Raw genomic sequence first — 13396 nt, forward strand, 5'->3', positions numbered from 1 at the left:
AGAGGGGAGGGGTAGGAACGTAGCATATACGACTGAGATTTATAACCTGTTGCATCTTGCCCTCTCATTTGATATTATATATGTGATTCCTCTATAATTTTAGAAGTAGCAATCTGAACTACAACTTCAGTCTTTCCCTCATGCAGGTTTAATTAATCAGTTAATTTCTTTCCTGCACCATTACTTAGATAAGAAAGATTCCCATACACTTTTTCTAAAGTTACTTGAAAGATATCCAGTATTGAACTGTCTTTCAATAGATACCATGGCTTCTTTCGTGAAGCACAAACTGTCAGGGTCAATGGAATATTCAGGGTTGGTGAATTATGGTTGGTGTCAGCAAAAACAGAATTTCTTAATTACTATACATCATAGCAATCTTGTAAAAATCCAACACAGAGAAGGCTCCGCCTTTGTAACTCTTGTTCTTAACTCTTAAGTTGATCACAACTGATTTATTCCATTGCTTTCAATAGGATTTAAGAACAAGTATATACACAAAAGGTTTCACAAAGGTACAGGGAGAAGGAACCTAGACAATGAACTATTTAGTTATATTTCAATGTTTTGGTGCAAAACAGAATCAATGAACAGCCTTTGTACCTGAACTGCATCTTCAGAGCACATTTTAAACAATGATTCGGCAAGGTTTAAAGTTTTATGCTGAAAGGGGTTTTTTATATCTTTATTTAAAACCAGATACAGCTTGAAAACCTCATATAATATAGTTCTCTCATTATAATACACAAAAGGAAATACATAGACTATGTATACTGATTAACAAAAAATCTGAAGGCCTCATTAAGTGAGAAAATCCATGAAATCTTTGGTAAGGGAATTGGGCTTGAAAGCAACAGGGCTGGCACTCTTGTTCACTGCTAAAGACCTCCATAACTGTATTAAGAATCCACGTGTTAGCTTTAGCTGGAAGCAGGAAGCAGTATGACAAAAGTCTGTCATCCAAGGTTAGTGGTTACATTCTTCTCCACACTAACTGGCCATTTTCTCTTCCATTGGCTGATGATTCTATGCCAGCCCAGGTTAGCTTACATTCAAGACGGGTGAAATTCCAATACCATATTTATATACATAGATCAGTTCATTCCAGCAAAAGTAATTTTCCTTTCCTTTATGAGAAGTGGATACCTTGTTCATTGAAGCCATGCAGAAGTCTGGGGAAAAAAATCAGCTTTAAAGATAAGGTGGGGGGGGGGGGGGGCTGTCCCTTCAAGTATCTCTCAGTCACTTTCATCTCTTAGCTTTCTGTGTTGGAGTATGAAAACAGGCATTTTTCTTTGAAAAAAAATCCAAATGGCTCCTCTTTGCTTTCAATACTGCAAACAGATAACCTTAAACCACCTACTGTACAGCCTCACTGCAGAGCTACCATCAGTACTGGGTCATTGGCTAGAGCTGTCAGCCTCACTAAACTATACTGTTTTGCAAAAGTTGGTACTGAGAAAATTTAAGCTACTTAGGAAGCTCTTGTCAACATGAACAGAAGGAAGGAACCACTCCCATTTTGTCTTGTGTGTTTACAGGCTGCAAGGGACTCCTTTCCTGCATGGAATGCTGTGCAACCCAATTCTGTGGGCCCATCTAAGTGGCTGCAATGCTGGCACAAGCTGGGCAGCATCCTATATACAGCCAGCAGCATAAAGACTAGCATGAGAGGGGGCAGAGGCACGTAATGCCTCTGACAGACTTCCCAGCAAGAGTAATTCATTTCCAACAATCATGGAGCTGCACCTTTAGAACAACGCCAGCTGTAACATACCTCAGCAAGGTATCTCTACAACAATGCTGAACTGCTGTAAATCATAGGTGCTGTCTCCTTCTGATCATGTTGTTGCATCATGGCAACAGTCACAAGAGCTGCCCAAGTACAGATCCTTCTAGAGAGTGTAATCATGATTGTGCTGGTGACACTGTACCACCTCATCTCTTACAGATGCTAGTTGGGAAGAGGCATACAGAAAAACAAACAAACCCAACAGCTCTTTTCTCCCTCTGGAGTACTGTCCACAAGTCATTAATGAAATCAATAGAACTATTTTGCTTTCTGTGAAAAGCGTATTGTGCAAGATCTTTCTCCAAATAAACCCTGGCTGCATCTACACATCACTGGATAGCATGTTATTGCTGCAGTAAAGCAGTCAATACAGAAGCAATGATTCCTACAGCAAAAGAAAGTACTATATCATATAGCAATATTCCACAATGTGTGAATGCAGCCCCTAATAATTATAGATTCAAAAAATTAATAGTTGAAAGCTCTCTTAAAAGCTGTATCTAATCATAGTTGTCCCAGATGAGCCCTGGGTAGCTTTACAGCTATTTTTTGACTGGACTCCATACATCATCATGCACTAATTCATAACATCATTGTAAATTTCGTTGTGCGTGCACAATGACAATAAAATGCTTATGCTTATGCTAACAGCACCTCCATGTGTGCAACAATACGTGGAAATAAATCTCAGGTTTATCAATTCTCACATATTATAGGGTTGGAACTAGGAGGAGCAGCTACCAGCTGGAGTAGATAGTACTGAGCTACAGGAATTGATGCATATAAAGGTCCCTTTGCAAACTCACACTGCATGTAATTCCAGGACCCAAGGATGTAAATTCACATGTACCACTTGGTGTGGAAGAAAACCAGTGGACATATTGCAGGAACTTCGTGTACACATTTTTGCATCTGAGCATATTATGGGCCAACAATTAAAACACGGGCTGTATGTGAACCAACCAAAACTACCCTCTCCAACATTATACATACCCTAGGGCAGGGGTCTTCAACCTGCAGCTCTCCAGATGTTCATGGACTACAATTCCCATCAGCCCCTGCCACCATGGCCATGGTGGCAGGGGCTGATGAGAATTGTAGTCCATGAACATCTGGAGAGCTGCAGGTTGAAGTCCCCTGCCCTAGGCAGAGCATCCTACCAAAGAATATGGCCAAAGCCAACAACGGACAGCGGCTGCAGCTATAGCACACAAATGTTCTCATCTGTTTTTGCTTCCATGATTTTGGAAGTTAAGCTTCTCTTTAACATACATCCAAAGTAATCAAGCATTTAAAAAAATGCTTGTTTTTACCTGATGAAGTCATCTATATCCATTACCCGGGCACGTTTTTCTGAGTAGCCAGTGTCGTGTAAGATGCATTGTATTAGATTTCCAATACTGAAATCTTTAGGAATTTCCTGTCAGCATAAAGCAAAAAAGCGAAAACAAAATAAAACAAACATACCAAAAAACCTCACCTTACTCATGTGGTGTACGATGTTAAAAACAGGAAAACACTGATGCTTCCTTAAACATTTGTTTCACCACTATCCCTTCCCAAGAGAAACTTTAAAATGTTTACCAAGTTATTCTGTGAGCAGTGAATTTGGTAATTCTGTTCCAGCAGTCGCTTCACAGCATTTGAGCTGAAGTAAAATTAACAAAAAAGAGAGCAAAGGTTATATGTAACATAGACCTACACAGACCTTCTTCCCCCACCCCGCACACAGGTGTAAAAGTGGAATTCTTCAAGTGATCTGAATGAGTTCCACTTGACGTCTCTGCCAAAACTGTAAAGGCAAGAAAAGAAATCCACTGGAAATAAGACCACCATCCTGTTCACCAATCAACTCATTGCCTAATCTTTTGTCTATCATTAGTAACAGTTATAGCCCTGACTCAGATGGCCTATGCTAGCCTGATACCATCAGATCTCCAAAGCTAAGTAAGGTTGGCTCCAATTAGTACTTGGTGGCAGATCACAAACAAAGTCCAGGGCTGCTACACAGAGGCAGGCAATGATCAGCCATCTCAGTTCATCTCTTTCCTTGGAAACAGTATGGGACCACTGTATGTACAAAAGTACTAGAATGTCTCATGCCAAACCAGAGTGGCTTGCGTATTTGTACACACTATATCCCAGTTCTCCTGCAAGAAAGTCCTCGATTCAGAGGGAACTGGCTAAGTACAGTATCTAAAAGACAAAGGAGATGATGGTAACAATGTAACAAGATTCTTCATTTGCTTTTGGGAAAAGAACAGTGCCTTTGCTCTCTGTCTTCACTCCAAAAGGAACTGAAGATATGGAAAAGCAGCTAGACAGCAGCAGTCATGCAAGAACAGCCTGGAACCAGGCATCTGCAACTACTCCCGAGTCTATAATTTTGTAAGAAACCTCAATAGCTTCTTAGTTTGACTTGCATCTCTGGGCAGAGGCTCAACCCCTTTGTCTCAGCCATGCTTGGTGTGCAGAATTAGATGATCACCAGTCCGATTCACTGTCTTCTTCCATCCTCTTTTCCTAATTCATCACAAGAATCGGAGCCATCTCCCCAAAAACTTCACAAAGTACTTGGTCCGTGGTGTGCACATGCACCCAGGTCCTTAAATATCCAAGAAATTACACTCGCCTTAGCCCATCTGCGGTAGTCAGCATAACAAACAACGTAGCTTACAGAAAAAGGTAAAAGTAAGGAAACTCTGACTTACTTAAAAACTGCTGAGAGAGTTTTGTTTTTCCTGACAAAGACTATTCTCAGTAGACCGTCCCACTCCTAAAATATATGTAAATAAATGTAAGAAGCACTCCTAAAAGTTAAGTAAAGCATTTACCTCATCCAGCCCCTTGCTTCCCAGCAAATATCCCCATATGCAACCTGTTATTCTGGGTCTCCTGTCCATTCCCTCTCTGTTTCTCTTTCAGTTTCATCGCTCCTCCTTTCCCCTTCAGGCTCTTCCTAAACTGTTGCTTCCTCAGCCCAAAACTTATCCATGTGTTTGTTTTCTTCTTCTCCCAGATGACAAAGAACTCCCCTGCTAATAGGAGATCCTACTCCATGGAAAGCCCTGCTCAGTTTTTAGTTTCCACCCCCAATAATCAGGAACACAGCTTCAGACACCATTCTTGAAAGCCAACAAGACATACTTTTGCTCACATTTATGCCCCAAATTTGCCCCTAACTTGGACATCCCCAAGCTAGCCTGATCTTGTCAGATCTCAGAAGTTAAGCAGAGTTGGCTCCGGCAGATATTTGGATGGGGCATCTCCAAGGAATACCAGGATTGTGATGCAGAGACAGGCAATGGCAAACCACCTCTGAAGGTCTCTTGCCTTGAAAACCCTATGGCATTGCCATCAGTCAGCAGTGACTTGCCCCAGATTTAGGACCATATCTATTTCTTCTGTCCAGTTGGACTTTTATAAAACCCATGAAAGGTATAGCCAATGAAAAGTACACGTTGACTCTCCTACACGATGATGCAAACTGTTAAGAGCTTACTGTCAAACCTCAGGGCTTTAATCAGGCTGGAGTTTTAGAATTTTAGAAAAAAAAATTAGACTGGATTCCACATAGAATTTTCATGGACACAATGGAGTAAGCACTCTCATCCATGCAGCACTCCAAAATGCTCCCTAAAATGCTGCTCATGGACAATGAGAATTGCAGATAACACCCTCCATGGAAATTTTAGCTACAGTCCAAGCCATTATTCCATAGCCTGATTTTTTTTAGAAAATAAAGGCTAACTTTGCTTGTTGGACCATTCCCTAAACTACTGTACTGTCTTGAGCAGTGGTTCTCAACCTTCCTAATGCCGCGACCCTTTAATACAGTTCCTCATGTTGTGGTGACCCCCAACCATAAAATTATTTGCGTCTCGGTTCCTAAGACCATCGGAAATATGTGTTTTCTGATGGTCTTAGGCGACCCCTGTGAAAGGGCCATTCGACCCCCAAAGGGGTCGCGATCGACAGGTTGAGAACCGCTGGTCTTGAGGAAGGCACAATTTCCAGCCCTCATTTAAAACTTAATAAACAGTACCTGATTCTTGATGTTATGATGGTATAAAGTGCTGGTCAGCCCCAATTGCTATATATATTTATACTCATCATATGAAGAATATATACAACAGTCTCACACATGGGAGGTGAGTATGCACTCTAACAGTATCAGTGGTTTCCATACATTTTATATCAATATGCAAGACTCGCACCTGGAAGTTGATGGGGGGTGGTGGATTCTTTGGTTCTATCCGTACAACACTCGATTCAACTTTGGGTGGTGGCTTAAAGTTATTCCTTCCAACCTGTTGTCATGATACAGTTAAGATAAAGAATTATTTGAATTCCTCCCAAGCCTCCGATCTGGATTTCCACATATCCATCTTAGCTATCCACTGTTCCACTTACTTTCATGAGATGATCAACACGGGCTAATAGCTGAGTATTAACAGAAAGCCTGCAATACTGAGGAGAGCCTGGCCTGGCAATCAGACGATCAGCAAATTCTTTCTGAAACATAAGCACTGCACACCTGGAAATTCAAAAAGAATGAACACAAACACTAAGTCATACCACATTTACATTAGGGACTTACCTAGAAAAGACAAATGGCTAAGGATTGTTATTTGTATTGTGTAAATGTAGATGAGAGGCAGTTAATGGATGCTGGCAAGTAGTATCCCGCAGTGTTCAGCAAAGCTGGAAACTTTACTCCAACTCAAGAGTCTCTTCTGCCAGAGAAGGAGTAGTTTAGCTCAAGAAAGGTTTCTGATTTTTCTGACTGGATGGCATCATACATGACACTAATAGTAATATTTTTTAAAAGGCCAAAGCAACAAACAAATTTAAAACACAAGAAATAAAAACAAAGGCCCTTTCCGCATGGGCCAAAAACGACGGCCTGGGGGCGGTAAAAACGCCGCCCCCAGGCCGCTGTTACCTGGTAGCTGCTGCTGCAACGCTCCCCCTCCCCCAGGGTTGTTTAAAGGGTTGTTGTTGAGGAAAGCGTCTTTCCGGCGGGCCTTGATGCGAACAGCGCCTGCGAGCGAGATATGTTCCCCCTTCCCTTTCCCCTGTACCTCTCGTGTCCCCGTCCTGCTGGCCTCCTAAGTTCCTCCCTCGCTGTCCTCCGACCCCTGGAGGTCGGAGGGCAGCGCGTGAGGCTGGAGGAGGCCAGACAGGGCTACAACAAAAGAAGGAAGAGGCGGCTCCATGCGGAGCCGCCTGCCGCCTGCCGGCCTCTCCAGAGACAGTCCGCATGCCTGCATGCGAACGGCCTCCGCCTCCACGCCGGCGGAATTCCTGCTGGCGTGGAGGCGCCCTTACGGCCGTGCGGAAACGGCCAATGAAAAACCACAATAAAAGCAGCAGTAAAACTATTTGTTTCCCAACACCTGGCAGAATAACTACGTCTGAACCCATGACTGGGAAGGAACCAAAGATGACACCAAATGAGCTAGCACACCATTTAGTAGGCCTGGGAGGCTGAATTTCTCTTATATCTACTCTGAAAGGGAGGGGGACTTAGGACAGCAAGAAGATTAACTTCTACTCTCAAGCTCAACTCAGTGACACTGCTCGAGGGTTCATTTAAGACAGAGAAGAGTATATCTTCTGGTACAGTACAGTTAATTTAAGACATTCATTTCCACAGTGTGACAATGGCTTTTGGGTTTTTAAAAAACGGATTAAACTAAATAATGGGAAACTTACCCAACGCCTTACAGCACCATCCTAAGCAGTTACACCCTTCTAAATCCACTGAAATCAATGAGCTTAGAAGGGTGTTGCTCTGCTTGGGACTCCACCACAACATTTCTGCATGGCTCAACACTCTACAGTTTACAGCAGATGCAGAATGGGAGAGGCAAAATGCAATAGGATCAACTCTATGCAAAAGGATCAACATTGAAAGTCACTCCACTTAATAGAGACGTGGATGAATATTAAGAGGTAGCAGGCACCATGAAATACAATAAAAGCTCCACAGAACCCCCACAGAGTATCCTTCTAAATGGACTTTGAACGTCACCTCTAAATTTATTCATGCATTACACTCAAATCTGTTTGTGATGGACACATGATAAAGACATACTCAATTTACTGTGTTTTTCAGGTGTCACTCAATTTGCCTCTCTGCTTGAGGATGCTATTAGTGGTTTGCATGTGTTAGTCACCCACAAAGTATTTGCACTGACAATGCAATCCTAAGCAGGTCTACTTAGAATCCTAGCAAAGGCTATTCAATAACAGTTACTCCCAGGAAAGAGGTTTTAATTGCAAATGTTCAGCTTGAAATACTATCTATTTTCTAGCTGAATGCCAATATTCCAATTTAGCAACTACTTGTAAAATGAAAATACACTATACATTGCCATCTTCGTACCTGAAGAAAGGCCGATGCAGCAACAGCTTAAAAATAAAAGGTGAAGAAATCTGAAAAAAGAACAAGTGTAATGGTTACTCAGAGCATGTACTAGTGCAAGACAAAAGGTGCATGTACTTTTCATTCCAATAGGACTGTTTTGAACTTACTTGATAAGGCAAGTTAGCCACACAAGCATCAAAGAAGGGCAGATCAGATTTCAATACATCTCCAATCTTTATTTCAAGCTTGCTGGCCAAAGGTCTGGAACAAAAATACTATTATCTCCTGAACTCAATTCCAGGACAGTTTATGCCCTAAAAAATACAGTGGTGCTCTTTTCACTTACGTGCCCTGGATTCTCTTCTGGAGTTCACCAACCAGCTTTACATCAAGTTCACAAGCAATGACCTGAAAGAGAATAACATATAATTAATTTGTATATGGTTCAGTGAAGTGATTTAAAGTCAGTGCAGATGTGAAGCACTTATAGGCCATGCTCTTCTTTTTAAAAACTCAGAAGGTGGTTTATAGCTATATAAGAATTCACATACATATGGCCTTCAAGTTGGTTGTACAAAAGCTTATTGGTTACAGTTAGGTCAGATTGATAGCCTGTGTGTCCTAAATTGGGAGAAGGGGGATTAGGCTCAGAAACATATTCTCTAAAGTGAACAGTTGTGTAGTCCAATCCTGTCTGTTGCTTAGTAAAGGATTGCAGGGGCAATCATGTGGTTGTATAGGAAATGGCCTTGAAGCATTTCATAAAGAAATGCACCCCTCCCCTCAACCCTTTAAATTGAAAAGAGGTGACTTGCTGAAGTTTAATTGGCTGGTGCAGGGAGGAGGAGAGGAAAAGAAGAATGTACTGAGAAATGCAGGCCCTCATTTGTGTATTCACTGAGCCCAACTAACCTTTCTCCATAGGCGTAGAAAGACTGGCTACACTGCATTGCTCTCGCCAGAATGCTTAGCTTGTATGCAAGCCCACAGGCAGTGTTTATTCTTTCTAATGAAGTCACTATACTGCACTTAACTTAGTATTCAGAATGATTATATCCCGGTCTTCAACAGCATGAACATTTAGATGTGCATTCAATCCCTGCCTGCTGTTCCTGATTCAGAAAACAACGTATGCCAGAAAACTCCTGCTGTGCCTGGATTTTCTTAGCTAAGTCTCTGGGCTGGATGTGGTCAAATCCTTCTTCATCTCTTTTGCAAAAATTCATTAAACACCAAAACTGACAACAGCATTCTTCAGCTCTCAGATTCAGTATTCTATGCCCAAAAGAGTGCTCTTGGTTAGGGGAAGGATAGAGGAGGAGGGAAAGGAACAAAAAGAGGGGAAAAGCAGGAGTAGCGAGAAACATCTCAAGATCAAAGATGAGGAGGAGCCTAGATCGGCATAAAAATCACAATGCAAAAGAACATGCGAGAGAGATTAAATGCTTAGGTTTCCACAGTGTCTTAGTCTTTCTTGATGAGGTGTTTCTGCATATTTCTCTGAGAGGATTGCTGATGGGAGAGCATTTAATCTAGTAAGCATACAAGTTGATCATAACTGAGGTGAGGTTAGATTATAAAAATATGAGGCTAGGGTCCCCAAACCAGGGATGATACCAAAGAGATTAATGGGAACAGGTTTTACTTGGTGATGCACAAAGGTTTTGTCTCTCAATGTCTAGAGTTCTTTGCTTTAGTAATCAGTAGGCATATGTTTCCTGTGACATTAAAAGAGCATCTCAGGAAATGCCAATTGATTGCATGTGTTGTTGATTAAATCTAACTACTTAGATAAAGAATGGTCAGAAAGCATGAGGGACACATAACTAGGAGGGTCCAATCTAAAGTGGAAGCACAACCAGAATTTGGAAACCAGGCTTTTGTCTCTAAAATTCCTTGACCAGTTTGTATAAGATATGCGGAAACAAGCTGAAGCACTACTATGGGAAGGGATGGAGAAGAAGGAGTAGGGATGCTTTCACTCAGTACTCCTGTCCTCCCATTTTGTCAACCACTGTTTCAGTAATTTTACTCTCTTCCTAATTCTTTAAAGTGTAAACTCCCCCTACCTGACCCAGAAGAGAGAGAGAGAGAGAAGCAAAAATTCACCTTTTTTACTTTTTCTAACATTTTCACTGTCATGTTCCCAGTGCCAGGACCAACTTCTAGAACAACATCTGTTGGACGCAATGCAGCCTAAAAATTAACATATACAAATTCATGCTATAAAATACTATGCAATATATGTATTTATTATGCAGCATTAGGGGTTATGGTAAAATGGAATTATGATAAGGATTAATCTAGGAAATATGCCCAAACAGAAAGAAAATTAGAATCAACAGCTGGCACCTCACTTTCTATATGTAGCACAGCAACTCCCCAATGCTAAAGTGACAAGTGCTTTCAAAATAATGTTTTTATTACTAAGCTTTGTATTCATGAGACAGGCAAGGATGATATTTTCCATTTATTTGCCATCTGCTACATTTTTGTCTCTCAAAATCTTGTGTTAACTAGCCGAAAGCTAATCAGTGTGTTGCATATAAACCATTCTACTCCCTTTTAAGTGAATAAATATTTTTGAAGTTATTATCTCATACCTTTTCTACAATGCTGTTCACAATGAGGGGATTTTTCAAAATATGTTGTCCAAGTCCAGTGTTGAACCGGATGCCTAGAGGAAACACAAAATCATAATATAACAAAACTACATTCCTAAGACTTATGAAATGCTTCCTTGAGAAAAAAATCCCACTAAAATCAGGGAGACTTTCTCCCAAATTGACATGTACAGGACTGGGCTATCAGACTGTCTAATATCATGTGTGGCTTTTCAATGAGTTCTTTAAGCATGGGATGATAGTCTTGCCTAATGTGCCCTAGTTAGGCTCTCAGAATCAGCCGTATGGTTATTGTGGGTTTTCCAGGCTGCATGACCATGGTCTAATAGGTTTTGCTCCTACCATTTCACTTGCATCTATGACTAGCATCTTCAGGAGCCTGTCATTGTGGGATGTGTTTCCCTCAATAACTCAGTATGGAGTGATTTGTCTCTGCAATGACTGCTGTATGGAATCAGATGTTTTAGCAGCCAGGTTTACCACCTTCTCCTTCCATCCATTCCCTTCTCCTAATTCATCACAAGAACCAAACAGCAAGACTTCAGCTGGTGCACTTTTCCCATTGCTGAGTCTTAAGGTGTAACACCTACTCCTTAAGGTAATGGCCTGGGATGGAAGTGGAGCAGCAGGGAAAGGTGGCAAAAGGAGCTGAAGGGAGATTAGAAAGAGCATCGCTTCAGCTACATAGAGACTATGGCTCCTTCCAAACATGCAGAATAGTGCACTTTCAATCCACTTTTACAAAAAGCAGATTTTGTTATTCCGCACAGTAAAATCCAGGTGCAAAGTGCATTGAAAGTAGACTGAAAGTGCATTATTCTGCCTGTGTGGAAGGGGCCCACCTATGATAGTCTATTGCACTGAGAAAAAGAAACAAAAATTGTTTGAGATGTGAAAGCACTGAACAATCAAAAGTGGCAGCAGCAGACCCCCGCTGACACCCCCCAAAACCCCAGGTCTCCAGATTTCAAGCTAATAGTGTTCCTGTGATGGAAGTTTTCAGCCATCAGATCACTCAAGAGGGACCTCAGTTTGACTTAGTGCGACCTGCTGAAGCCTTCATACGTCTGGGGAAAAATCTGTTTCTCTGATACTATAGGACAGTGATGGCGAACCTTTTCGAGACGGAGTGCCCAAATTGCAACCCAAAACCCACTTATTTATCACAAAGTGCCAACATGGCAATTTAACCTTAATACTGAGGTTTTAGTTTAGAAAAAACAGTTGGCTCTGAGAGTAACTCGGGAGTAAGATTGGTGGTAGTCGGTGGCTTTGCTTTGAAGCAACCATGCAACTCTTCCAACGGGTGAATCACGACCCTCGGAGGGTTTACTCAGAAGCAAGCCCCATTGCCAGCAACCGAGCTTACTCCCAGGTAAAGGATTGCGCTTTAGTTCTTCCCATGAAAATCAGTGGGGTTTAACAGCACCTACACTGCTTCCCCAAAACTAGGTCTTAGGTTTAGTGCTAATAATTGAACCAAGCGGCCCAGACCACCCTAGATGGGGGGGGGGGGGGGACTCTGTTTGCGTGTGCCCACAGACAGAGCTCTGAGTGCCACCTCTGGCACCCGTGCCATAGGTTCGGCACCACTGCTATAGGATTTCCTCTTGATTTACCTACGGTTGAGAACTGCGGCAGCGGCTAAAATTCATGCAGGTCAAACTTGGGACAAGGTGGAAGGCGGAAAGGAGTCAGGGCTTCTAAAGCCTACACACAGTTTTGTGCCATTTTGATTAACCCTAATAACAAGCGTTACAAGGGTCGTGCTTGGTTTTCTGATTCCACATCAGCATGGCGCTACACAACTTTTGCCAGAGCCAGGGACTACCCGTTCTCACCCTGTGATCTCCCCTCGCTACACATTAAAGACCCACCTGGTCCTGATCCTTTCGTTTCGCGGCGCTGCTGCCGCGACTGGAGTTTCGTCTTCACCTTCGGCATGATAATAACCGGTGGACCAAAAACACGTTTTCCGAACAACCAGAGATCCTCTGCGAAGAAGCAGCCGGGGTGATAAAAATCACTGGCTGCCGAGGGAGGTCGGGAGGTGTAGTTTCCTTTACCATTGCATCCAATGCAGAGAAAATGTTTTGCGACTTCAACTCCCATAAAGCACTTCTTTAAAAATGCATTTTTCCTCGTGATTCTAACTCTTGCGCAGTAGGAAGTAGTCACACAGGCGCGGCTTGCTGGATTGAATGGTCGCCTGCGCACTCGCCATCAGGAACTGGGTCGAAGCTCCATAGACCCAGAGGAGAGGGTGAAAGGACGCGCAGACTAAACATCCGATTCAAAAGAAAAACCGCTGTTGTCTACAATACCCCAAAGACACCAAGCGGCGCCTTTCTTTTGACATTTGTATTGTGAAAACATCATCATTTGCATTGACTCAAAGTTGTTGCATTTAAAGTGCTGAGCGAGATGTAATTTAGAACGATCTAATCTGGAGAGCCGGGTTTGATTCGCTACTTCTCCACCTGCGCGGCGGACTCTGGACCAAATTTGTTTCTCCACTCCTATATTCCTGCTGGGTGACCGGGGGCTCACCTGGAACTCTCTCAGCCACACACACTAAACAAGGTGCCTGTTGTGGGAGAGGAGGAG

General features: G+C 42.4%; 1 protein-coding gene across 1 annotated transcript; it reads right to left on the reverse strand.

The window, feature by feature from the left end:
- Window positions 1-649: 649 nt before the first annotated feature.
- DIMT1 (DIM1 rRNA methyltransferase and ribosome maturation factor) lies at window positions 650-12827 on the reverse strand. Its single transcript, XM_048504660.1, has 12 exons — window positions 12667-12827; window positions 10769-10842; window positions 10275-10361; window positions 8512-8573; window positions 8333-8426; window positions 8184-8233; window positions 6206-6329; window positions 6010-6102; window positions 4504-4568; window positions 3377-3440; window positions 3106-3212; window positions 650-1172 (listed from the first exon to the last, which is right to left on the reverse strand). The coding sequence occupies exons 1-12, from the start codon at window positions 12731-12733 to the stop codon at window positions 1130-1132; spliced, it is 930 nt and encodes a 309-aa protein (XP_048360617.1). The 5' UTR covers window positions 12734-12827; the 3' UTR covers window positions 650-1129.
- Between the last annotated feature and the right edge of the window lie 569 nt (window positions 12828-13396).

The sequence above is a fragment of the Sphaerodactylus townsendi genome, linkage group LG07 (genome assembly GCF_021028975.2).
Source record: "Sphaerodactylus townsendi isolate TG3544 linkage group LG07, MPM_Stown_v2.3, whole genome shotgun sequence".
Classification (NCBI taxonomy): domain Eukaryota; kingdom Metazoa; phylum Chordata; class Lepidosauria; order Squamata; family Sphaerodactylidae; genus Sphaerodactylus; species Sphaerodactylus townsendi.

What these genes read in the sequence shown, in the direction of transcription:
- DIMT1 (XM_048504660.1), bottom strand. Translation starts at nt 12,733, where the DNA reads ATGCCGAAGGTGAAGACGAAACTCCAGTCGCGGCAGCAGCGCCGCGAA. An exon ending in CTGCATCGGCCTTTCTTCAG is followed by an intron (nt 6,330 to 8,183) that starts GTACGAAGATGG and finishes TTGAATTTCCAG; the next exon opens with GTGTGCAGTGCTTATGTTTC. An exon ending in GATATAGATGACTTCATCAG is followed by an intron (nt 1,173 to 3,105) that starts GTAAAAACAAGC and finishes TTTTTTCCCCAG; the next exon opens with ACTTCTGCATGGCTTCAATG.